General features: G+C 37.1%; 2 protein-coding genes across 2 annotated transcripts; both read left to right on the top strand.

Moving 5' to 3' along the window:
- Positions 1 to 760: 760 nt before the first annotated feature.
- On the top strand, positions 761 to 1,330 carry LOC112027494 (uncharacterized). The gene has a single exon (XM_024060156.2). It carries the CDS (start codon positions 841 to 843, stop codon positions 1,144 to 1,146), a length of 306 nt encoding a protein of 101 aa, XP_023915924.1. The 5' UTR covers positions 761 to 840; the 3' UTR covers positions 1,147 to 1,330.
- Positions 1,331 to 14,643: 13,313 nt separating this feature from the next.
- LOC136062300 (uncharacterized) lies at positions 14,644 to 15,900 on the top strand. The gene has a single exon (XM_065761175.1). It carries the CDS (start codon positions 14,644 to 14,646, stop codon positions 15,898 to 15,900), a length of 1,257 nt encoding a protein of 418 aa, XP_065617247.1.
- The last annotated feature ends 7,589 nt before the right edge of the window (positions 15,901 to 23,489 follow it).

The following is a 23,489-nucleotide window of genomic DNA, read 5'->3' as shown; positions in this document are numbered from 1 at the left end:
ACTTAGAGGAAATGGATCATTTTTTTTTTTTTGTCATTTGAAATGCATCCACATAATGGTTTAGATGGAAACGTGTATTTAGGGTATGTTTGAATACCATTTATTTTGTTGAAAACTGAAAATATTGTAGAAAAATAGTTTTTAAATATGTGAATAGTGCCATAAAACTTATTTTTAATGAAAGTTTTTGTGAAAAAAAAAAAAAAATGTAAGTTCCGTGAACATTTTACAACCTACTAGAAAATACAAAAACACGCTTCTAACCAAAAAAAAGTCAAAATGCATACGCTCAGCGTTACCATCAGTATCCAAACGGATACTTAGCATTACTTAACTTAAAATGTCAAATGACGCGTAGATACCAAATAAAATCTTAACGGTTACTAAACAAAGAACATATAAGAAGAAAGGAAAAAAGGACAGATTCAAGCCGTCGGATTGATAATCAAATAAAAGAAGTAAGTCAGTGATGTCATATTGAATTAATCAACGGACTATAATTTTGTGTTTTTGCGTATAAATATAGGATAGAGAGCACAGGAATCAATGAAATGTAATAAATTAAAAGCCACATAAAGAATTAAATAATAGTTCATATGCATATTTTCCAGCCGTCTTCACAGAACCAACGCTGCAGTTTCTTTTGTTTTTTTGATCCCTCACACAAAACTCAAACAACACGTACCCTCAAAACCCGCTCTACGCCAAACCTTTAAAGCAAAAACCGTCCAAAATTCATAAAGAGAGAGAAACCTGAGAGAGAGAGAGAGAGAGAGAGAGAGAGAGAGAGTTGTTCAAATCCACTCTCCTTCGCTTTTTGTCCAATTTCTTCACGTTTCAATGGCAGAATCATCATCTTCCGCACGTAAAACTAATCCCCAGGATGTGCTATTGGATAGGGATATGACTGCGGTTCAGCAACTCATGCAGCTAAGCGATGAAGATAACAACAACAACAACAACAAAGATAACAAGAAGAGGAACAAACCGGAGAAAGAATTAGGAGAAGTTGATCAACGCCTGAGTGAAAAAACTTCAGCAAAGATTGAAGAGATTTTCGGAAAAGAAGAGTCGTCTCGGCCACAGAAACAAAGATATCGGTCTCTTGATAGTATTTACATGGCAACGAAACCGATGAAGCTATAGGTATGGGAAGAGGGTGATCAGGTAGTCTTAAACTAGTTTAATGGGGTTTTGACATAGGAGGTAATTTAGTATTTGAGTTAGTGTTAATGTAAGGGTTTTTCATAATTTTCTTAGAAAAGAAAATTAGAGACAGTCTCTTTGTTTGCTTGTTAATCTCAATAATAGTTTAGCGTTTTTGACAACATATATAGTGTGTGTTGCATGGTTGGTGATGATGATGGAGATCGATGATTCAGTTCTTTTCTTTTTCTCTCCATAGCCGCCTGCTTAATTGATTATATATTTTTCCCTTATTAGATTGGTTCCTTTGAGTGATTTAATATCATTATAGAGAGTGGATTGGGGAATTGAAACTTTACTTAGCATTTATTATAATTCAGTGGGACAAGATCTTGTTAGAATAGGCTAGACAAGTAGGCTCATAGACAAGTTTGAATTAATGTTGCATGTGGTAATTGTAGTGATGGTGAAGTTTTATTGTATGGAAATTTATTTCTTATTAGTTTACTATGGCAACTATGAGTTTTATACCATTTAAGAGAGAGACATCAGAGAGGGTTTTAATTTGTGTGTGTGCACACGCATGCGTGCGTGTAAGAGAGAGAGAGAGAGAGAGAGAGAGAGACTTTAATGTTGTGTACGTGCACGCAAGTTAGAGTAACTTAATTTGCCATAGATGGGGCACAAGAATGTGTTCAGTCCAATATTTGTATTGCTTGGTTTTCCAGCAGTTAGGTTTAGATTACAAAGGGCGGAGAGAAACTTTACCAACACCGGTGAAATTCATTCTTTGTTTCAAATGAAGAAAGTATTTTTGAAGTTTCAACAAATTGTTATTGCAAAGAATTAAAATCTCTCTCTTTTTTTTTTTCCTTGAAGAATTGAAATCCATTTTTATATTTATAAGCTTTCTATGGTCGAATCAGTAGCAGTTTTAACATTTTTCTTTGTGTATATCAACGGCACATTAAATATTTTTCAATAGATAGCGCACTAATTAAATATTTGAAGCTAGCAATGATTTTCACAAAGCCAACTAAGTTTAATCACATGATTCACATCTATACGTTACTGCCTGCTATCCCTTTTCCACACAAAGTGATCTTCTTCTCATTGGATATCATTTTTTTTTTGATAGGATAGATGTGTGTATTGATCAGTTCAAAAGTGACGTAGCGGTATCTAACAATGTTTAACCTATGTCAAATTCATAAGCTCCGAGTAAGGAATGTCAAAACTTGCAGAGGCACAGTTTTTGGTTAGTTCATCAAGCTCTTGAGCACAGAGTATATAACTTAATTATTACACTGATTTCGGTCATCCTAGCTAGTTCTTTTAACTGCTACTTTATATATGCACTAGTGATTTGTAAGATAGATAGGAGTAAAACAAAATTCCTAATATACAAATGAGATTGTGCAGTTAAATTGAAGCTACAAATGATGTTCGCCTCTTCAGTCTTATGAGAGAAATGGCCGCATATGTAAAGAGCAAGCGAAAACTATATGCATGAATTAGTAATTCAGATAGTGCACACGGCACAGCAAACGTGCTCTTTTTGATTTTTTGGCTGATCAAGTATATTAGTGCACGGTGATTTAAGTAGCAGGTTAATTTCATACACATCAAAACCAATAAAAGGCCTCCTTCATGAGATAGAGATCCAACTGTGGATAGTACAAATTGTACTTCATATATCTTACATTTTCTTACAAATCAATGTATCAACTTAGTTCACATTCATTGTCTTGACACTTCGTAAACCTTTTGTGGTAAAAATTTATACTAGTTTTAACATTTTCTAGTAGGAAAAATAAATTACCTCCAATACAAAGTTAATTGATCAATAGAGAGCATTTGGAAGTAGTCAAACCAAGAGACTTCCAAAATTGTGTGGCTGATCATATATCTGGTGTGGTTTGATTTGGCAAAATTGAACCTCAACTTATTAACCAGTCCAAACCCACACCTGATTTTGACCCATTACTACGCAACTGGATCAAATCCGTACCTAGCTCAACTTGTCTCACTCATCAAGCCTTTATTTTTGTATACTAAAGAGATTAAATTTTCTATATTGTAGATGAAAATACTAATGATATTACTCATCAAATTGACGAGTAATTCTCAAATTAAAAGTTTTGGATCTATTAATAAATAACATTGAGTAGTTTTTTAAACTGACTATAAATTTCCTTCCTCTTTTTTCAAAGAAAAATTGAAGTATATAATTTTGCCAACTTTCAACAAAGAAGCAAATAAGCTTTATAGAAAAATCTAATCTAAAAGCACACTTACAGGTGTAACTTTATTTCATGTTTCATGTATATGTATTTTTTTTTCTTCTTTTGTAGAATTATTAGATTAGTAGACTATTATAATTAAGTATTAGATTATAATCCTGAGGGTTTATGTATTATGGGACTTTTGCCCTCTAAATTTTATTCTTTGTTGTTCTTTTATTTGTATTGATAGAAATACACACACAAAAAGGTTAGAAAGTATATTAGAGNTTTGTTATGTTCTGTTTTTTCTTTTTCTCGCTTTCTCTCCCTTTAGTTTTCATCTATTTCAGACGACATAGTCAAAATGGTGAAGTCTTAAGCGTGTTACTTGATCTCTCATTTGTGCTTTTCCCATTGAGATACAAGTAAGTTATCTGAATTCACACAGATGAACACCAGTACTTTCTTTACTTTAAGGTTTGAAAAAGAAGCCTTTACTAAGACTTCAACTGGACCTTGGCCCACCATTACAAGAATTATATATTTTCTGCCTCTCAAATCCAATGATTTCTGGTCGTGAAGGTCAAGAAGACGACTTTGACCAACCATATACAGGAAAAAAAATATACTTGGCGAGCATTACTCATTGATGTCCAACTAGAAGAATGGGTCCTTTAAGGCTTTTACTGGTTACGGAGAAATTTTTTTAAGGAAAAAAAAGTAACCTTGATCAAGGTGGCATTTCAGGTACCATCCTAGCAGGATCTTGTGCTTTAAATGTATTAATCTTGAAAAGAACTTGGGAAAAAAAATAATCTTAGTAAGAAAGTGAGTAATTATTAGGTATTTTTAGAGTACAACAAAATTGTATTATCTCATTTCATGATATTCACGGAAGATCCCACCAATTAAATTCTTGATAGATTAGAGGGGGAGAAATCATGTCATCGTTTTCTGAAAATACCTGTGAAGTTTGCATTAGTTCTTTTTTTCCTATGTTCCTACTCCATAAAATCTTGTGAGAGATGAATTATCCTATTTCGATAGTTGAATATAGGAAAATTATTAGGTTCTCATAAAACACCCTTAATGTAGTGTTCTTTCTTTTCACATTTAAGATGGTTCTACCATAAATATAATTACTCGAAGCACTATGGATTATCTTGGCAAAAAATCAATGGTGAGCAGTGTCTATATTAAATCAATACTGTAAGCTCTACCTTAAGAAATAGGCTTTTGGAGGAGAAGGTTATGTTTTATCCGCCCATAGTGTATGGGTCCCTATGCAGGTCTATTGGGCCTAAAAATAGTCCAGTTCGGTTTTCATTTTTTTTCTTACCCACTTCACATGTGACATGACTACTACACTGACAAGACTAGGCCGAAGCCCGACCCAAAGACTATAGTTCTTTTTTTAGTTTTTCTTTCCACCTCTCTCTGTCTATCCCTTTCCCTTGTACATTTAAATAACATTGTGACTAACATATAATTGTATGCTAATAACCGCGTTCTTACCTGAGCGTCAAAGACCGCCGCCTAACCTTAATATTGGACTACCTCTCCTTTCCTTAATCTTATTGAAGTGCTCGCTGGTAATTTCCTTGGCATATGAGCTATCATTTTTTCTGTGGTCATGTTTTCAGATTTTTTTTTTTTTTTTTTTTTTTTTTGGGGGGGGTGAAAAAATGCAAGTCACTTTAGATTGACCCAGCCTATTAAAGTTTGAATAAAAGTTATAAGAACAATTACCATTTAAGTTCAACAAATTTCAACCTAAACCCGATTGACCCAACTAGATTTAGTCCTTGAAGATAAAAAAAATAAATAAAAAATGGAATTTTCCACAGCATATACTCATATGGAATAGAGATCAGGTCTTGGTAGTATTTAATGCTCTCTATGTAAATAATATATTGTAAGGTAAAGTCCAAGATTCAACCTTTCCAAAAAGTTAGGACTTAGGAGTAATAATGCTTACCTACTGTTAGCATATATGTTATTGCATGATGTACATATATATGTTTAGGCATGAATATTGATTTGACACAACGTATATCAATTAAACTTGTTTCAGGAAATAATCAAGGCTCCAAGGTCGAACGCTATTATTAATATTATTACTCTTTTAATTTGTATGTCCCATATACAAATAAATATGAACTGAATATAAGCGAATATAGAGATTTGCATATTCAGGAACTCTTGTTCCTTTTTCCTCTATTTACATGGGTATCAATTCAAACATTTGACGCCTTTAGTAGCTATTTTGTTGAATATATGTACTCAAACATTTTCTTGGTGTTTTCTCTGCCCAAAAAGAATAAACAAATGTCTTCTGAGATTGTTCCTACACGTCCTTGATGATATGGAGGTCTTCCCCAGCCCCATATTTTGACCTGTGACCACATGAGATGAATGATATTGTTGTATCAATCAATCCTGAATCCATTATTATTATAATATTAAAATGTCTATTTTTATGTTTCAAATTAGCTTAGGATTGTACCAAGTGCTTGCTAGCTAGTGGATAGGTGACGATGCTTTATAGCTCATGTGAAGTTTGAGAGATTCGGCTTCAAATTTGGCCATGTAATGTGATTAAATAAAGTGAAAATGTTCTCAATTTGTATAAAAAGAAAGAAATAAAGATTCACTCGTTCCTATTGATCAACAAATCGCAGCTTTCCAACTTTGATTAAAATGTATAAATGGTTGGAGAGGTACTGGACTTCCATTCTTACCATAACACTTAACACCCAAATTATGAGGGTTAAAAAAAAAAAAAAAAAAATTTTTTTACATAAGTACTTTGCAAAAACACATTTTTTTTATTTCACCTACCCACGTCAAACACACACTCCCTCTCTCACGATGTTACTTTCATTTATGAAATTACTTTCTCTTTCTCTACTCGCCATTTTTTCTTCTTCTTCCCCTCTTCTTTCACATAAAAACTCCATAAACAAACCCCCAAACTTCACTTCAACACAAACCCATATCAATCCAAGTTTATTTTCTACATTTGTAGACAAATCCGAGGCAAACCCAACCCTTGAACCAACCATCACAAACCCGATTTGGGTCCTTTACGATATGGTCTGAATCTTCACTTTCTCTCTCATGGTAGCGGCAATGGAAGCATCATCTTGGGTTTTGGGTTGATTTGGGTTTTTCAAATGGGTTTTCTAGTGGAGTTTTTTTTTTTTTTTGGTTGATTTTAATTTGGATTTGTGATGAGTTTTTAGTTTTGTTTGAGTTAGTTTGTTTTAGGTTGATTTCTTCTTCTTCCTCCTTTTTTTGGATTGAAGAGAGAGAGAGAGAGAGAGAGAGAGAGAGAGAGAGAGAGGCAAAAAGATTTAAATAATCAAATAAAAAGTTATAGTAACTATGTAAATAAGATTTTGTATATGTACAGTGTTATAGACCCATTGATGTGAGTAGGTTTTTTTTTTTTTTTTTTTTTTGGTGTGAAAAATATGTGTAAAATTGATCATTTTTTATATTTTACAATAACTGATGTAAGTGCTCTTATAAAATGCAGTTTACGTAGAAACTGCTTGGGGAAACATGGCCCAGAGATTTCTGAACTAGTTGAGAATTTGCCAGCACTAATGGCTAATGGTAACAAGCAGACCAATATTTTCCATATTTTCAGGTAAGGGTGAAAACAACAATTTTGGTAACCATTGCTTTTTCTTAAATAAGATTTAAAATTTTTTTTAAGGTAACTTTATTATAGGAGAAATTTTTCCAAAATGCTATCACCTCATTTTAAAATGAATTAAATAGATATAAAATAATGATATATAGTCAGTTTTTTTTTTTTTTAATTGATGAAATGTTAAAATCTAATCTACTTTTTCAAAATAAACGGATAAGAAAAAAAAAAAAAAAAAGTAGATTCTTATATTAAAATAAATAGAAAATTTTAGACAAATTGATGCAATACAAATGCTCTAATCAACTAAAAACTTGACAATTTCCGTTTCCTTCCTGCCATAAAAAGAGTAAATAACAAGCAAATATTCATAAGGAATGTTAAAAGCCTTGTAATACAACTTTTTTGTGTTTTCAATGAAAAATAAAACCATCTCAAAAATTAGTGTTATACAATCTTTAGAACACTTAATACAACTGGTAAAATCTTTTATCGTCAAATAAAAAATCTATTATTCAAAGTCCGGTTATACAAAAAACTAATTGATATCTTAACATAATCATGATAATAAAAGTCATCATTATGGAGTGGACATCATATGTTTAAATCCTACCGCGTCTATCAAATAAATAAATAAAATACACTTACTACAAAAGATTATGTTTTATTCAAGGACACAGACCCTTAGGAAGTCAAGCCCTAGCTACACCAAAATGCATAAATCAATTGGCGATCATAATGATAAAAGCAATCATTATGGAGTGAACGTTATAAGTTTAAATTCTACTGTATCTATCGAATAACTAAAAAATACACTTAATACAAAAAATTATGTCTTGTTCAAGGACTTAGACCCTTTTAAGAAATCAAGTTAGGAAGGAAATTTATGGACCATAATGTCCTTAAAAAAAAAAGAGCCTTTCAATTTAAAAGGCATTTGTAATTATGGCTCATTTTAAATATTATAATTATAAAGGTATATAATACCACATCATTCAAAATTTTAAATAACAGCCAACGAGGGTGTGACTGAATGGGTAAGACTCGGACGCTTTGTGCAACACACTTAAGTTCGAGTCCCACTGCCCGCAGGCTTTCGTTGGTTGGTAAATTTAGTGGTAAGGTGTACTCACAAAATGTGAGGTGAATCCCACACAGAGGGTACAGAATGGGTACCGACTACAGAATCCCTGATCGAGGCCACTAGCTCCCTGCCCGGGGGTGTAATATGACCATAAAGACCCCCATTTTTTGCTTCTCAAAAAAAAAAAAAAAAAGAATAACAACACATTTTATAATATATATATATAATACACACACACCAAATAAATACTAAAAATTAAATCCTAGCCTTTACAAGAAAAGAAAAAAAATGAGACAAATTCAAGCCGTCGATTGATAATCAAATGCGATAATTAGTTAATTAATTGTCTATAATTTGTGTTTTTGTGTAAAAAATATAGGACTGAGACCATAGAGTCAAGAAAAATAATAAATAATTATAAATATGGTACGGATTTATATATTCCAGCCGTCTTCATTGCAATTTCTCTCTCTCACACAAATTAAACTCAAACAACGCATACCTCAAAACCCTTTAAAAGCAAAACCGTCCAAACACCATAAGAAAAAAGAAAAGAAAAGAAAAGAGAGAGAGAGAGAGAGAGAGAGAGAGAGAGAGAGAGAGAGAAATAATTGTTTATATCCGATCGATCTCTCCCTTTCTTATCCAATTTTCTTCAGCATTTCAATGGCAGAATCACCATCTTCTACACGTAAAACTAATCCCCAGAAGGCACCAATGGAGACTGACATGACTGCGGTTAAGCAACTCATGCAACTAAGCGATATAGACACCACCACCACCACCACCAACAACAACAACAACAAGAGGAAGAAGCCGGAGACAGAAGAAGAGGTTGATGAACGCAGAAGTGAAACAACTAGTTCAGTAAAGATTGAAGAGATCCCTGGTGATGAAGGAGAGGATTATCGGCCAAATAAACAAAAATATCGGTCTCTTGCTAGTATTTACATGGCGACAAAACCGATGACTAATGATAAGTATGCGGGAAGAAGGTGATGAGGTCATAAAGAAGCTGTAGATCCCTAATGGGGTGTTGACATAGCAGGCTAATCTGGTAATTAAGTTAGTGTTAATGTAAGGGTTTTTAGTAATTTTCTTTTCTAAGAAAAATTATGAGACTGTTTCTTTGTTTGCTTGTTATTAATCTTAAGAATAGTTGAACTGTTTTGACAATTTATATAGTGTGTTGCATAGCTGGTGATGATGATAATGATGGGTATGATTCAATAGTTCTTTATTCTTCTTCTTTCCTCTCCATCCTGCTTAATTGATTATATATTTTCTCCTTTGTTGATTGTGCTTGAATTACTATCATTGTAGAGTGGGTTGGGTAATTGAAGCTTTTTATGTAAGCACTGATCAGAATTCAGTGAGAAAAGATCTATTTAGAATATTCTAGACAAGTATCTAGGCTTATGGGGAAGCTTGATTCAACTGGGAATGGTGATGATGAAAAGCTTTATTTTATGGAATTCAATTCCTTTGTTTACAATGGTAACTATATGAGTGAGTGTGTGTGTGTGTGTACGCTTGCATATGTGTGTTTAAGAGAGAGAGATTTCACTGTTTGTGTGTATGAGAAAGAGAAACCTCTCCAACTCCATTGAAATTCTTTCCTTATTTCAAATGATCAAGAAAGTATTATTGAAGAAAATTGTTATCGCAAAGATTTTGCAATGGTTTTCAACTAAAAGCTAACTCATGTTTATGTATGTTATTGCCTGCTATTAGCTATATAGTATATATCCCTTTCCCACACAAAGTGATCGATCTCCTTCCTCTCTATAGATATCATAATCTTCAACCTTTTCTCATTGCCCGCATGTTTATGTATATATATGTTAACGTTCCTGCATGTGTGTATTGAGTTCAAAAGTAACGTAGCAATGTTCTAGTGCATCTTAACAATGTAACTTGTTCAAACTTCTTTACCTAAAACGGGTTTTCAATAGGAACCTATGCAGTACTTCGAATGAAGAAAATGCATTAAAAAAAGAGGGTATCTCCTTTGTATCTTTGTACATCAATAAGTATTTTCACCTAGTGGCTGGTATACTTTTTGCTCAAGACCGGTTGAGGAGAATTTTACATCTCCGTAATATTACTAAGCAAGTTATTGGCGGGTTGGCAGATAAGTTAAACTGGATTATAAATAGCTTAAGAGGAATGATAGTTATAGTGCCTTGGTTTTAAGGTTTGTCTAGAATACTACTTTATTATTATTTTGGGGAATGAGAGATATCTTAGCATCCATCAGAACTCAAACAAATTTGTTGAGTAAGTTGTTGTGATCGATTTTAATAATTTTGGATTTTTTTTTTTATGCACAAAAAAAAAATGACAAGAATGTTCAAACAAATTCTTCAATTATGTTCGGCTTGTTAAAGCCATTTGTGAACAATTTCTCTGGTCATTTTTTGGGGAGATCAACATTATGCTCAATTTATTTTACCAAATAATAACTTCAATTTTTTGAATAAGGTTGATTCTACGCTACTCCCCAATCATTTTTAAGTGGAGTAAAGCTTAAGCATTTTTTCTTAGGTGTAATACACTAAATTTACTAATTACATTCAAATGTAAAACTGAATTGAATTCAATCACCCTTACGAAAGATAATATTATTTATGTTTTATTGGTCAATTCAACAGTTGAATCAAAATTTTTTTTTTTTTTTTGGTTAAACAGTTGAATCAGATTTGAAAACTTAATGTACTCCTCATAAACTATATTTAAGTTTTACCCTTTAGTGGATTCTATGTTTTGGATGATTACTCTATATGATGATAAGAGCAATCATCATAAAGCCGATGCCATAGGTTGAAATTCTATAATATCTATCAAATAAAAAAAAAAATTACCCTTTAAATGAATGTGTTAATGCGCTTGACCCACCTTTGATCAATGCCTTAGATGATGAGTACAAATTCATTTGGTTCCCTAAAGTCACTACGAAAGAGGGTTTTGTTAGTCCTGATATGGCAATGGACGCAAGTAAGGACGGTTTTTAGTCCTTCCTTTGAAACGGGGCGATGTGAAGGTGCATGTATGCATTCTTAGTACTTAATTAGTAGCTTCAACTCCTCTCTAGTTACCCTCAGTTGGTCAGGAATAATTGATATTGGTCACTGGCCATTAAATACAACCCTCATAGGTTCAGGATGCAATTTGGTTTGAACCAAGATATCTCAGATGAGAATTCTGTTGTTTATGATCGAAGCAACGTGATGCACCACCTGTCGGGAGATAAATTGTGGTTTTGATGTGCGAACAAATGCTTAGGGTGTATGCATCAGAGATTATCCCTAAAAAGCATAATCACTTGTAAACATAGCAGAGGCATATGCACAACGCATGGCTAAGAAACCCCAGAGGTTAAATATCATTACATTCACGTAGCAGCCATGTTTTGAACAAATACATATTTAGTAATTCACACTAAATAATTCATGCTATAATTAAAAATAGGCATAAATGCACTTTTAATCCCTATATTTTGACTTTTTTCTATTTTAGTCCCTATATTTTAATTTTATCACTTTTAGACCCTAAACTAATTAACGCGTGTTATTTTCGTCATTTCCATCATCAGTCAACCAACAGAAATAGCTGAGGTGGCAGCTGGAGGAATTAAAATATTATAAAAAATGCCACATCACTCATGACACATCAGCATATAAATTTAAAAAATTAATTTATTAATTTTAACTAAATAAAAAATTAAAAATAGAATTAAAAACCAAAATTCAAATGAATTAAGATCTAAAAGTGCATTTAACAAGAACACCAACCCAAAAATTTTAAAACCCAAAAAATTAACATAAGATCCAAACCTGAACACTATTCCGGGTTTGGGTATTTGCTCAAAGTCAAAAGCAACTCCTCCGACTTCGGAGTAATGGGTCATCTGAAAGCAGGTGAGAGTTTGTATAAGCCTCCACCAGTCCCAAATGTAGCAAGGTTCAACCCTAATTCCAATTCCATTACCAAAACCAAATCTCCTCCCTCTCGTGCGAGAACAAAAAAACCAAAATTAAATCTGTACAAGAGAAAGAAATAGAAACATGAAGAGAAAAACGAAAAGGGGGATGTTGACGTAACAATGACAAGATCCATTGAGGATGAGATGGAAGGGGAGACTAACAATAACAACAGCAACAACAACGACGAGAGGGAGGAGACTGCATTGAATTCTACGACACCGTTAGGGCTCTCCTCTCCCGGCGCGCTCAACTCTCATCCTTAGAGACCTTGCTCCGAACCCACCAAAACAAAGAAGAATCTGACGCCGGCAATTTTCAAGCTCAGTCAAAAGAAGCGTGGAAGTGCTAGCTAAATCCGAAGCTAAGTATAAGAAACCTAGAACAAATACCCAAACCCAAAAAATCAAATACCCAAACCCAAAAAATGAAACCAAAAAAAAAAAAAAAAAAAAAAAAAAAAAAAAAATTTTTTTTTTTTTTTTTTTTTTTTTTTAATTTTATTTTATGATTTTGGCTATGAATCTTTGGGGAAGAACGAGAAAACTGATGGGTTTTCCGCATGGGACTTTTAGCATTGGTCTTTGTTCTCTTCTCAAATTTTATTGCATTATTGATTTGATTTTAAGTGGGAAAAGAAGTTGATTCAATGGGTTTAATTTTGAATTCGTGTTCTTGTGTTTGATTTTCTGGGTTTGTGTTATTGTGTTCATAGGCATTTGATTTTATTGTTTTTAATTTTGTTTTTTCTTTTTTTTATTGAGTTGAAATCGACAAATTATTTAAAAAAAATTAGAAGATAATGTGGCATTTTTTATAATATTTTAATTCATCCGGCTGCCACTTCAGTTATTTTTATCGATTGACTGACGGAAAGGACGAAAATAATACGTGTTAATTGATTTAGAGACTAAAAATAGTAAAATTAAAATGTAGAAATCAAAATGAAAAAAAAAAAAATCAAAATATAAAAATTAAAAGTACATTTATACTTTTTTTTTCTAAAATTATTATTTATAAAACCCAATAAAAAGTAACCAGATACCGCTATAACTAGTCGCAACATTGATGTTCCTGAGTGGATTCTTCTTTTTTATTTATTTATTTATTTCAAAAATTGTTTTTTCTGGGTCAAATCAATAGTTCTAACTTTTGTACTGCCACTTTAACTTTTTTTTTCTTCGTCCCATGGTTGAAGCCAATGTTCAATTTTCTTTTAATTTCTAATATAGGTCAGTGGAGTGCATGTCCTTGTTTCTTCTGTGGGTTTGTTTTCTTTCCATTCCTCGTCTTTCATTTCATTCATCTATTTAGTTTGGTTAGTGGATTTTTTTATAAGTCGTTTTTTTATTTTTAAATAGTAAAAAAGTCTAGGAGTCAGGTCACACCAACAATAACAATAATAATAATAAACGATTTTTTTAAGTGCCTTAAGGATAGATTTCTCATTATCTTCTCTATACCTTACTGATGCTTTTCTCCTTAATGACATTTTTATTTTATTTTTTTAATCTTTTTTTTTTTATATATATATATTTACTTCTTATGTGAAACTGTGAGTATCACTAAAACTTAGCTGGCAAAATGAAAAGTCACAGCTATTCGGTGTTTTTAAATATATGTGTGACAGTAATTTACGCAGTCAAATGGTGCAATAATGAGTGATCAATAAAAAGTTAAACGTTTTGTTTTTATATTATATATATATTAGTCCTACTAAAATGATGACAATAGTAGATTTTAAATAAATAAATAAAACATATAAACTAAATACTATATGAATAATATTTAAATATAAAAAGCTCATTTAAAGTAATCGTATTTGATGATGCTACAAAATTGTACCACCTTAAATTGTCCATATGGCTCGTCTACAGAAAGAGAAGAAAAATAAGAAAAATGAGCATAGCCAAGTTGCCTCGTCCCTCCTTTGGGACGGACGAGGAAGGTCTCGTCCGTCATTCCTTTGGGGCGGACGAGGAAGGTCTTGTCCGTCACAAATGACGGACGAGGAAAGCATGGCCATGCCATGGCTCGTCCACCCTTAATTAGGGATAGACGAGCCAAGCATCCTTAACCAAAAAGAATCAAAACCTCCATTGCTCGTAATGGGGCATCGGTTCAGATGAAACGACGCCTAAGGAAGTTATGGAAGTTACCTCCGATTTTGGTGAACTCCTTGACAATAGGAACGGTTATCAAAGCCAATAACCGTTCCACACACTATATAAACGTGATCCTGCGTAAAGGTAAAGGATTCTGACATTTTTATTTCACTTAGAGAAGGAAGAAAACACTTAGATATTTTTCCTCTCTATTCCAGCCTTCTAACTTCATCATCGGAGGGTTATAGGCCGGCCTCCACCGGTCTTCACTCTGATTGGTTTTGGTTTTACAGGATCCAGTTCTCAAAATTGTCGAAGTCTGAAGATTTCCAACCCACTGATCTTCCAGAATTATCAGTTGGCGCCGTCTGTGGGGAAACGTAGTTGTCGCTCTTGAACTTGTTTAGTTCTGCGAGTTCTTTCTCACAAGAAAGGGTTTGAAATGGTTCGGACTAGATCAAGGGCAACTAGCCCGGGTCCTCAACAGAGTAGGGATGCGTCGAGTAATCCGCATCGCGATCGACAATCTGCACCCAATGTGCAGGCCTCGTCTGTTCAGCATATGCATTCGATGGCGGCTGCGATGGCAGAGTTAACTCGCCAAAATCAGGAGTTACGGAGAGAAGTTAACTTAAGAAGGCAGACACATCAAGAGCAAGATGAAGAAGGGCAAACTCAGGACCAAGAGGGCAGAGAGAACTTTCAGCGTGGGAGCCCATCAAAGGATACCACTTCACGAAGGGCATCTGACTTGAAGAGAGAGATGGATCAGATGAAGAAGGCTGTGGACGAAATGAAGGAGAATATGAAGAGGGCAAACCCAGTAGAAGATTTGGTTCATAGAACTGACTCTCTTTTTACGGCCTCCATCAATGGCCATCCCCTACCACCGAAGTTTAAAATGCCTTCTTTGGATTCATACGATGGGAATCGGGATCTTTTTGATCACATTGCCACCTTTAAGACCACTATGCATCTGCAAGGTGTTCCGAATGAAATAATGTGCAGAGCCTTTCCCACCACTCTCAAGGGTCCGACCAGAGTATGGTTCAGCAAATTACCCCCGAATTCAGTAAGTTCTTTTGGAGAATTAAGCAAGTTGTTTGTTAATAACTTTATAGGGGGTCAGCGTCACAGACGATCCACTTCCAGTTTGTTAACGATAGAACAGGGGGAGAATGAAAGCTTGCGTTCCTTCATCACACGCTTCAATAGGGAAGCCCTGACCGTGGACGAGGTAGATGATAAGCTACTGTTGGTAGCCTTTCATAACGGAGTCAATTCAGATTTGTTTATACATAAACTTTATGAGAAGGAACCTCAGTCTATGGCTGAACTCGTCCATTCAGCCCAAAACTTTATGAATGCAGAAGATGCTATTATAGCTAAGAAGAGGAAGAGGGCTGAGAGGGTAGAATCAAATCCTTCTCATCAGTCCAACCAGGGTCCTCGTCCAAAGAAGGGACGAACGGAGGATAAGAAAGATCGAGAAAAGAGAGCAGGTTCGTCAGCAAGGAATCAACACTACACTCCTTTAAGCGTGCCACTTGAGCAAGTCCTTATGCAAGTCAAAGACGAGCCTTCCTTAAAGTGGCCAGAGAAGATGAAGGGAGATCCCAATAAGCGCAATAGAAATAAGTATTGTCGCTTCCACAGAGATCATGGGCACGACACGGACGAGTGTTTTGATCTGAAGTAGCAGATTGAGAATCTCATCAGACAAGGGAAGTTGAAAAATTTCCTAGGACGAGATCACAGAGACGAGAAATTGAAAGCCAAAGTAGAAGAACCGTCACGGCCACCGCTTGGAGAAATAAGAATCATTCTGGGGGGAAGTTCTGCAGGACAGTCGTCTAAGTCAAAGAAAGCCTACCTGAAAGCAGTGCAGAGCGTTCAGCTCTCTGGACGATCGCCAAGTGCAGGGACCATGGACGAGCAAGCAATTACCTTCACGGACGAGGATGCAAAGAAAGTCCATCACCCTCATGATGATGCTATTGTCATCACTCTCCTTATTGCAGACTACAAGACTAGAAGGGTGTTGATTGATAATGGAAGTTCTGCTGATATCTTGTACTTTCCAGCCTTTCAGCAGATGAGACTGGGACGAGACTTGCTTCGTCCAACAAGCTCCCCCCTAGTTGGTTTTGGTGGAATGAAGGTGCAACCTGTGGGTAGTATTTCATTACCAGTGATGGGCGTATCCGCAGCAAGTAACCACGGAAGTGAGTTTCCTCGTAGTTGCAGACTACAAGACAAGAAGGGTGTTGATTGATAATGGAAGTTCAGCTGATATCTTGTACTTTCCAGTATTTCAGCAGATGAGACTGGGACGAGACTTACTCCGTCCAACAAGCTCCCCCCTAGTTGGTTTTGGTGGAATGAAGGTGCAACCTGTGGGGAGTATTTCATTACCAGTGACGGTGGGGGCGTATCCGCAGCAAGTAACCATGGAAGTGAGTTTCCTCGTAGTTGATTGTTCGTCTTCTTACAATGCAATAATTGGGAGGCCAACCTTGAACAGATGGAAGGCAGTTACATCTACTTATCATTTGTCAGTCAAGTTCCCAACGGAACACGGGGTAGGCCAAGTACAAGGAGACCAATTAGCTGCAAGAGAGTGTTATCTGGCCATGCTAGCTGCGGATGAGCAGATTCAAGCAATGAATATCGAAGAAAGGAGGGTGACGGTAGAACCCATTGAAGTATTGGAAAATATTCCTTTAGATGATGATGACCCTGAGAGGTGTACCAGGGTTGGAGCAGATTTGGAAGCAACGATCAAGAAAGATCTCATTTGTTTTTTGAAAAGAAATAAGGATGTATTTGCTTGGAGTCATGAAGATATGCCAGGCATAGATCCCAGCGTTATTACCCCACCGTCTGAGTGTATGCCCTACCTCCAAGCCAGTGCGGCAAAAGAAAAGGGTGTTTGCTCCAGAGAGAGATAATGCCGTCAAGGAAGAAGTTCAGAAGCTGATTGTGGCAAAGTTCATTCGAGAGGTATACTATCATGAGTGGCTGGCCAATGTGGTAATGGTCAAAAAAGCGAATGGCAAGTGGAGGATGTGCGTTGATTTCATTGACCTGAATAAGGCTTGCCCAAAGGATAGTTATCCATTACCACGCATTGATCAGTTGGTAGATTCCACTGCGGGCCACAAGTTACTCAGTTTCTTGGACGCTTTCTCTGGGTACAATCAAATTCGGATGGACGAAGCAGACCAAGAGAAGACGTCCTTCGTTACCAGTCAGGGATTATTTTGTTATGAAGTAATGTCATTCGGCCTAAAGAATGCTGGGGCGACATACCAACGCCTGGTCAACCACATGTTCCATCCGCAGATCGGGAGGAATATGGAAGTATACATAGATGATATGTTGGTAAAAACTCAGGACGAGGAGAGACACTTGGTCGATTTGCAGGAAACTTTTGACACGTTGAGGCAATATCATATGAAGTTGAACCCTAGCAAGTGTGCTTTTGGGGTATCGTCGGGGAAGTTTCTAGGGTTTATGGTTTCCTATAGAGGAATTGAAGCAAACCCTGACAAAATTCAAGCAATATTGGATATGAAGCCCCCTAGCAATGTGAAAAAAGTTCAGTCCCTCATTGGACGAGTTGCCGCCCTCAACAGGTTTGTCTCTAAAGCTACAGACAAATGTTTGCCATTTTTTAAGGTTCTCAAAAAAGCATTTGAATGGACCGATGAGTATCAAAAATCTTTTGAAGATTTGAAGAGGTATCTCAGCAAAGCCCCATTATTGAGCTCGTCCGTGTTCGGAGAAGAGTTGTACTTATATTTGGCAGTCACCCCACATGCCGTAAGTTCAGCACTGGTGAGGGAAGAAAGCAAGGTGCAAAAACCTGTGTATTACACTAGCAAAGCATTGAGGGGAGCAGAAGGACGGTACCCGCTAATGGAGAAATTAGCTTTTGCGTTGGTAACGGCTTCCAGAAAGCTAAGGCATTATTTTCAAGCTCATGTCATTAACGTCATGACAGACCACCCACTAAAGAAGGCCATGAACAAGTTAGAGGCTGCAGGACGTTTGATCCAATGGGCCGTCGAACTCAGTGAATTTGACATCAAGTATCAACCGAGGCATGCCATAAAAGCTCAAGCCCTAGCAGATTTCATTGTAGAGTTTACTTCGAATTGTGATGAGGTGGGTGAAAAAGCAAGCGTTAAGTGGGTAGTTTATGTGGACGGTTCGTCTACACAATATGCGGGAGGAGTAGGTGTGGTTTTGCAATCTCCGGAAGGGGACAAGTTAAAACACAGAGTTCGTTTGCAGTACCAGACAACAAACAATGAAGTTGAGTATGAAGCACTTCTCAGAGGGATGGAATTGGCCAAGTCCGTTGAAGCAGAGTCACTCCTCGTCCTGGGAGATTCTCAGCTAGTCATGGGCTAGGTAAATGGCGAGTTTGAAGCTAAGGAAGAGCGCATGAGGAAGTATCTAAACAAAGTGATGCAACTTGTTAAAAAGTTTGAAGAAGTTAGCTTTATTCAAATCCCAAGGGAGGAAAACATGGAAGCTGATGCTTTGGCGAAAGATGCCTCGTCTAGCGAAGCTGCAGACAAGTTTGATGAAATCCAGTATATGCCAAGTGTAGATATCCCAGAAGTGCAACAAGTAGAAAATAGAATGAATTGGATGGTTCCAATTGTGTCATACTTAAAAGACGGGCGACTCCCGGATGAAAAAGGCGAAGCTAGAAAGCTGAGAGCGAGGGCAGCAAGATATGTTCTTATGGACGAGATTCTCTACCGAAGAGGTTTTTCCCAGCTTTATCTCAGATGTTTGGCCCCAGACGAGGCCAACTACATACTCAGGGAAATCCATGAGGGAGCATGTGGCAATCATTCAGGCGCCAGATCGCTCGTCCATAAAGTCGTCCGTGCAGGATATTATTGGCCAAATATGCAAGCTGACGCTAAGGCGTACGTCAAGGTCTGCGACCAGTGCCAAAGATTCAGCAATATCCCCAGGCAACCATCAGAGTATTTGACTCCAATGACGGCCCCGTGGCCTTTTGCACAGTGGGGACTGGATATCCTAGGTCCATTTCCACTGGGTATAAGGCAGATGAAATTCCTTGTGGTTGGTATTAATTATTTTACCAAGTGGGTAGAAGCAGAACCTTTGGCCAACATCACACAGCAGAATGTCAAGAACTTTGTGTGGAAAAATATTGTATGCAGATTTGGGGTGCCTAGGGTGCTAGTATCGGATAATGGAAGACAATTTGACAATACAATTTTCAAAGACTTTTGTGTACACTTTGGAATTCAAAATCATTACTCTTCACCGGCCCACCCGCAAGCTAATGGCCAGGCAGAAGTTGCAAACCGATCCTTGTTGAAGATAATCAAGACGCGGCTTGAGGGGGCTAAGGGAGTATGGCCAGATGAGCTTCCAGGCGTTCTGTGGGCATATAGAACGACAGTGAGAACTCCTACAAGAGAGACTCCTTTTAGGCTAGCATATGGAACTGAAGCAGTCATACCCGCAAAAGTGCACGTGGCCAATCATAGGGTGACGACCTACCAGGACGAAGCTAATGAGGAACAACTACGTCTGAACCTCGACTTGATAGACGAGGTAAGGGTGGACGCCGAGCAAAGGGTGGCAAGGTATAAAAATCTCATGGCTAGGAGATATGATGCAATGGTGAAGCCAAGGCGATTCAACATAGGGGACCTCGTCCTAAAAAGGGTTTCCTTAGCAACAAAGAACCCAGCTCATGGGAAGTTGGGACCAAATTGGGAAGGCCCCTATAGAGTTGTCAATTGCAAAAGACAAGGTTCCTATTACTTAGAAGCTCTTGATGGGAGGAAGTTGGAGCATCCATGGAATGTGGAACACTTGAGGAAGTATTACCAGTAGAATATCAGCCTGGACGAGCTCAGCAACTAAACTTTATTATTATTATATTATTTGGTGTGGCTTTGTTATGTTAAACTTATGGACGGCGTTATAGTTTATGTTTAAATAAAGGCATTGGCCTAAGGAGCCTGCCTCGTCTTTGAACAATGCTTATGATATGAATGGTATTTGTGGAATGTACATAATGTTGTGTAATTTACTGATTCCCATACTACATTCGTTTGAAGTTTACTTAAGGGATATAATGAAAAGCTTTCCTAAGGAAAAAGCATTAAGGCATCCTCGTCCATATCAAAGGACGAAGCAAAGCCTTAAATCCCAAAGGGAAAAGCATTAGGGCATCCTCGTCCTTATCAGAGGACGAAGCAAAGCCTTAAGTCCCAAGCAAACTCGTCCATGACACAGACAAGTTAAAACACTACATTTAAATACATGGGCAAAAATGCATAGATGAGTGTATGTTAAGCCATGGACGAGAGAAGCATCTAGTTATATTTTACTTAAGGCTTTTGTTAAAACAATCCAAAAAACGGACAAGTACAATGAAAGCCTTAAGACTTCAAAGTATAAAAATTGGGCTTTTTGTTAAAACAATCCAGGATATGGACGAGTACAATGAAAGCCTTCAGTTTTTAAGAATAAAAGTTAGCCAAGTCCATAAACAAGGCAGGCTGGTTTTTATCATTTTTAACAGGTCCCTAGACCAATTATGTTGAATTGCTACCATGTCACATGAAGGAACTACATTTGAAATTCTAATGAAAATGGTAGACAAATATATACGCAAAATGGACGAAGTTGGGCAAGCAAAATAAATAAAACTCGTCCATACATATGCCACGAGAATAACATTTAGTTGAGTGTATATCTAACGTAAAGAAAAGTCTTTGCACAATAAACTTGTTTAAAGCCTCGTCCTAAAACCACGGACGAGGAAAATGTATTGAAATTACATAGGTGGTCACAAAGTGGACCAAATAGAAGTGCATAAAAAAAAAAAAAAAAGAGGAAAATCTTTCTAAGTAGAAGGAGAAGCATTGGGGGCGTCCTGAGGGGGCAAAGTTGTAGCGTCGTCTTCAACATTGAAGTCATCGGAGCCAGTTTGGACGAGAGAACTAGTGGCAGCAGCATTCAGGTTAAGGAGAATGGAACTGAAGTCAATGTCAGGGAACCTTTCCACAGCTTCACTTCTAAAATCCTCAAACCCTGCTGCGTAGTTAGTGTCCAAGACTTCAGTGTACTGCTTGGACGACTTGAATTCAGCCACTGAATCCTCCTTCGCGTTGGAAAGAAGGGCATCATACTCATCATTTTTCTTCTGCAAGGCCTCAAGACGAGAGTCCTTCTCTGCAGCACTGGTTCTCAGCCCCTCAACCAATGTTTTCAACTCCTTCACCTCGTCTGTGGTCTTGGCAGCCACTTCAGCCCATTGCCATGCCTCAGCCTTCAACTCCTGGATCCTCGTCTCTAGCAGGATCCTCGTCTTGTCCAACCCCGTTGCTTGCCTGGACGCTGCTATAAACTTTGACATCCCCTGTGAAAAACAAAAACAAGTTAAAAAAAAAAAAAAAAAAAAAGAAGGAAAGGAAAGAGAGACGAGGAAGGAAGGAGAATCACTGCTCAAGACGAGGTATTACCTTGAAGAGATCATGAACACCAGAATGTTCAAAATCTTTAAGGGACATATCATAGCATACGTTTATGTCCTCGTCCGTCACAGCCTGCTTAAAGCGTTCCCAGGCTAAGTCCTCATTCTCAATGATATTGGAGAGGACCATTCTGGGAGGCTGAGACGGAGTTGACACGGTCCTGGACGGAGTGGCCTGGGACGGAGTGGTCTCAACTGGAGTGGACGAGTCCACATCAACTACCTGCATTGGCTGCTGAGACGAGGGAGGTTTGACCACTTGAGTGGAGCTGGGCTTGGCCTTTTTACCTCGACGACTGGGGAGATTTCCCAAGTCTAAGTTCCTTGACAAGGTTTTCCTTTTCTCCCCAGTTGTAGGACAAGTCTGGACATTGCTCTCAGGACGATCACCCTCAGTAACTACATCTTTTCCCCTGTTTCCCTTCATCGTCGCCATCCCTTTTTTACAAAAACAAAAGGAGGGAAAAAAAGATAAAAATACCTTTAGAAATAAAACAGAACAAAATGCAAGGACGATAAAGACTTGAAACTTACTTTTTCTAACTGTGACCTCGTGTGCAATAGCTTCGTCAGATGGATTAGGACCTAAACCCCACTTGGCGAGGCGTCTAAGTGAGACCAAAGAGTGAAAGTCCCTATCCGCGTGAAGACGAGCTCTGTGGACGCGATCACGGAGAAACTTGCTTAAGGACGGACGTTCAACAGCTGAAAAGAAAAAATACTCCTGTTAATTGGCCGTCGATATTTAAAATAAATAAAGTATAAAGACAAAAATGAAAAAGAACAGGGGAACAACTTACCTTCAGGACGAAGGTTTCCTAGGTCCCCAGTATAACGGCCAAACGAGTCCTGGCCAACGTCTACAGGGTTTCCAGCCCAGAAGCCAGAGACGAAGAAAAATTCCGTCTTCCATTTTCTGTCAGACGAGGCCAAGGACTTGATCAACCTACAATCTTTACTCCTGGCTGTAAATTGATGGAAGCCAGGGGATTGGTGTATCTCTGAAGGTTTGTAACAAAAAAGGAACTCGTCCACAGTAAGAGGACGGTCCCTTCCAAATACTTCACTCCACAAAACTTGCATTGAGACAATTAGTCTCCATGCATTTGGGTTAAACTGACATATGCCTAAACCTAACCTAATTAACAACTCTCTAGTAAAGGCGTTTAAAGGGAATCTTAAACCCCCCAAGAGGTAAGCTTCATAGACGCCAATCCCAAAGCGAGGGTTGCAACACCATTCTCCTCGGACGGGAACTCTAGGGTTAAACTCGTCTGGGATTTGGTACCACTCCTTAAGGTTTTTCAGTCTCTGCTCGTCCGTCTTAGAGGGGATATCTATCGCACAACTATATACAGTAATTTCTTCTTCATCTAAGGGATTAGGACGAGGGTCAGTGGACGAAGTACCAGCCTGAGACCCAGAGGCCTTCCTAAGTTGTTCTTGTAAAACTTCTATAGGAAGCCCAGGGACGCCAGAGACGTACTCCTCGTCCGTGGTGTTCCCCCTACTACTGTCACTATCACTACTAGAATTATAACTACTCTCGTCATTATATTCGTCTATAGCCTTATCTATGCTATCACTAGACGAGGAAAGCACGATGTCTACCATCTTAACAGAAAAACTAAGGACGAGAAAAAGAGAAATACCTGGATCTAGGACGAAGGAAGGCTATAGACGCGTGAAGCTTCTAAACGAATATCTAAGACGAGGAAGGACAGGGAAAGAAATTTCAGAAATGA

This window comes from Quercus suber, unplaced genomic scaffold (genome assembly GCF_002906115.3).
Source record: "Quercus suber isolate HL8 unplaced genomic scaffold, Cork oak 2.0 scaffold_400, whole genome shotgun sequence".
In the NCBI taxonomy this organism is placed as follows: domain Eukaryota; kingdom Viridiplantae; phylum Streptophyta; class Magnoliopsida; order Fagales; family Fagaceae; genus Quercus; species Quercus suber.
The sequence above is the reverse complement of the archived record's forward strand: the minus strand, read 5'-3'. Positions and strand labels throughout refer to the sequence as shown.

Coding starts and splice junctions, on each gene's coding strand:
- LOC112027494 (XM_024060156.2), top strand. CDS start 841: ATGGCAGAATCATCATCTTCCGCACGTAAAACTAATCCCCAGGATGTG.
- LOC136062300 (XM_065761175.1), top strand. CDS start 14,644: ATGGTTCGGACTAGATCAAGGGCAACTAGCCCGGGTCCTCAACAGAGT.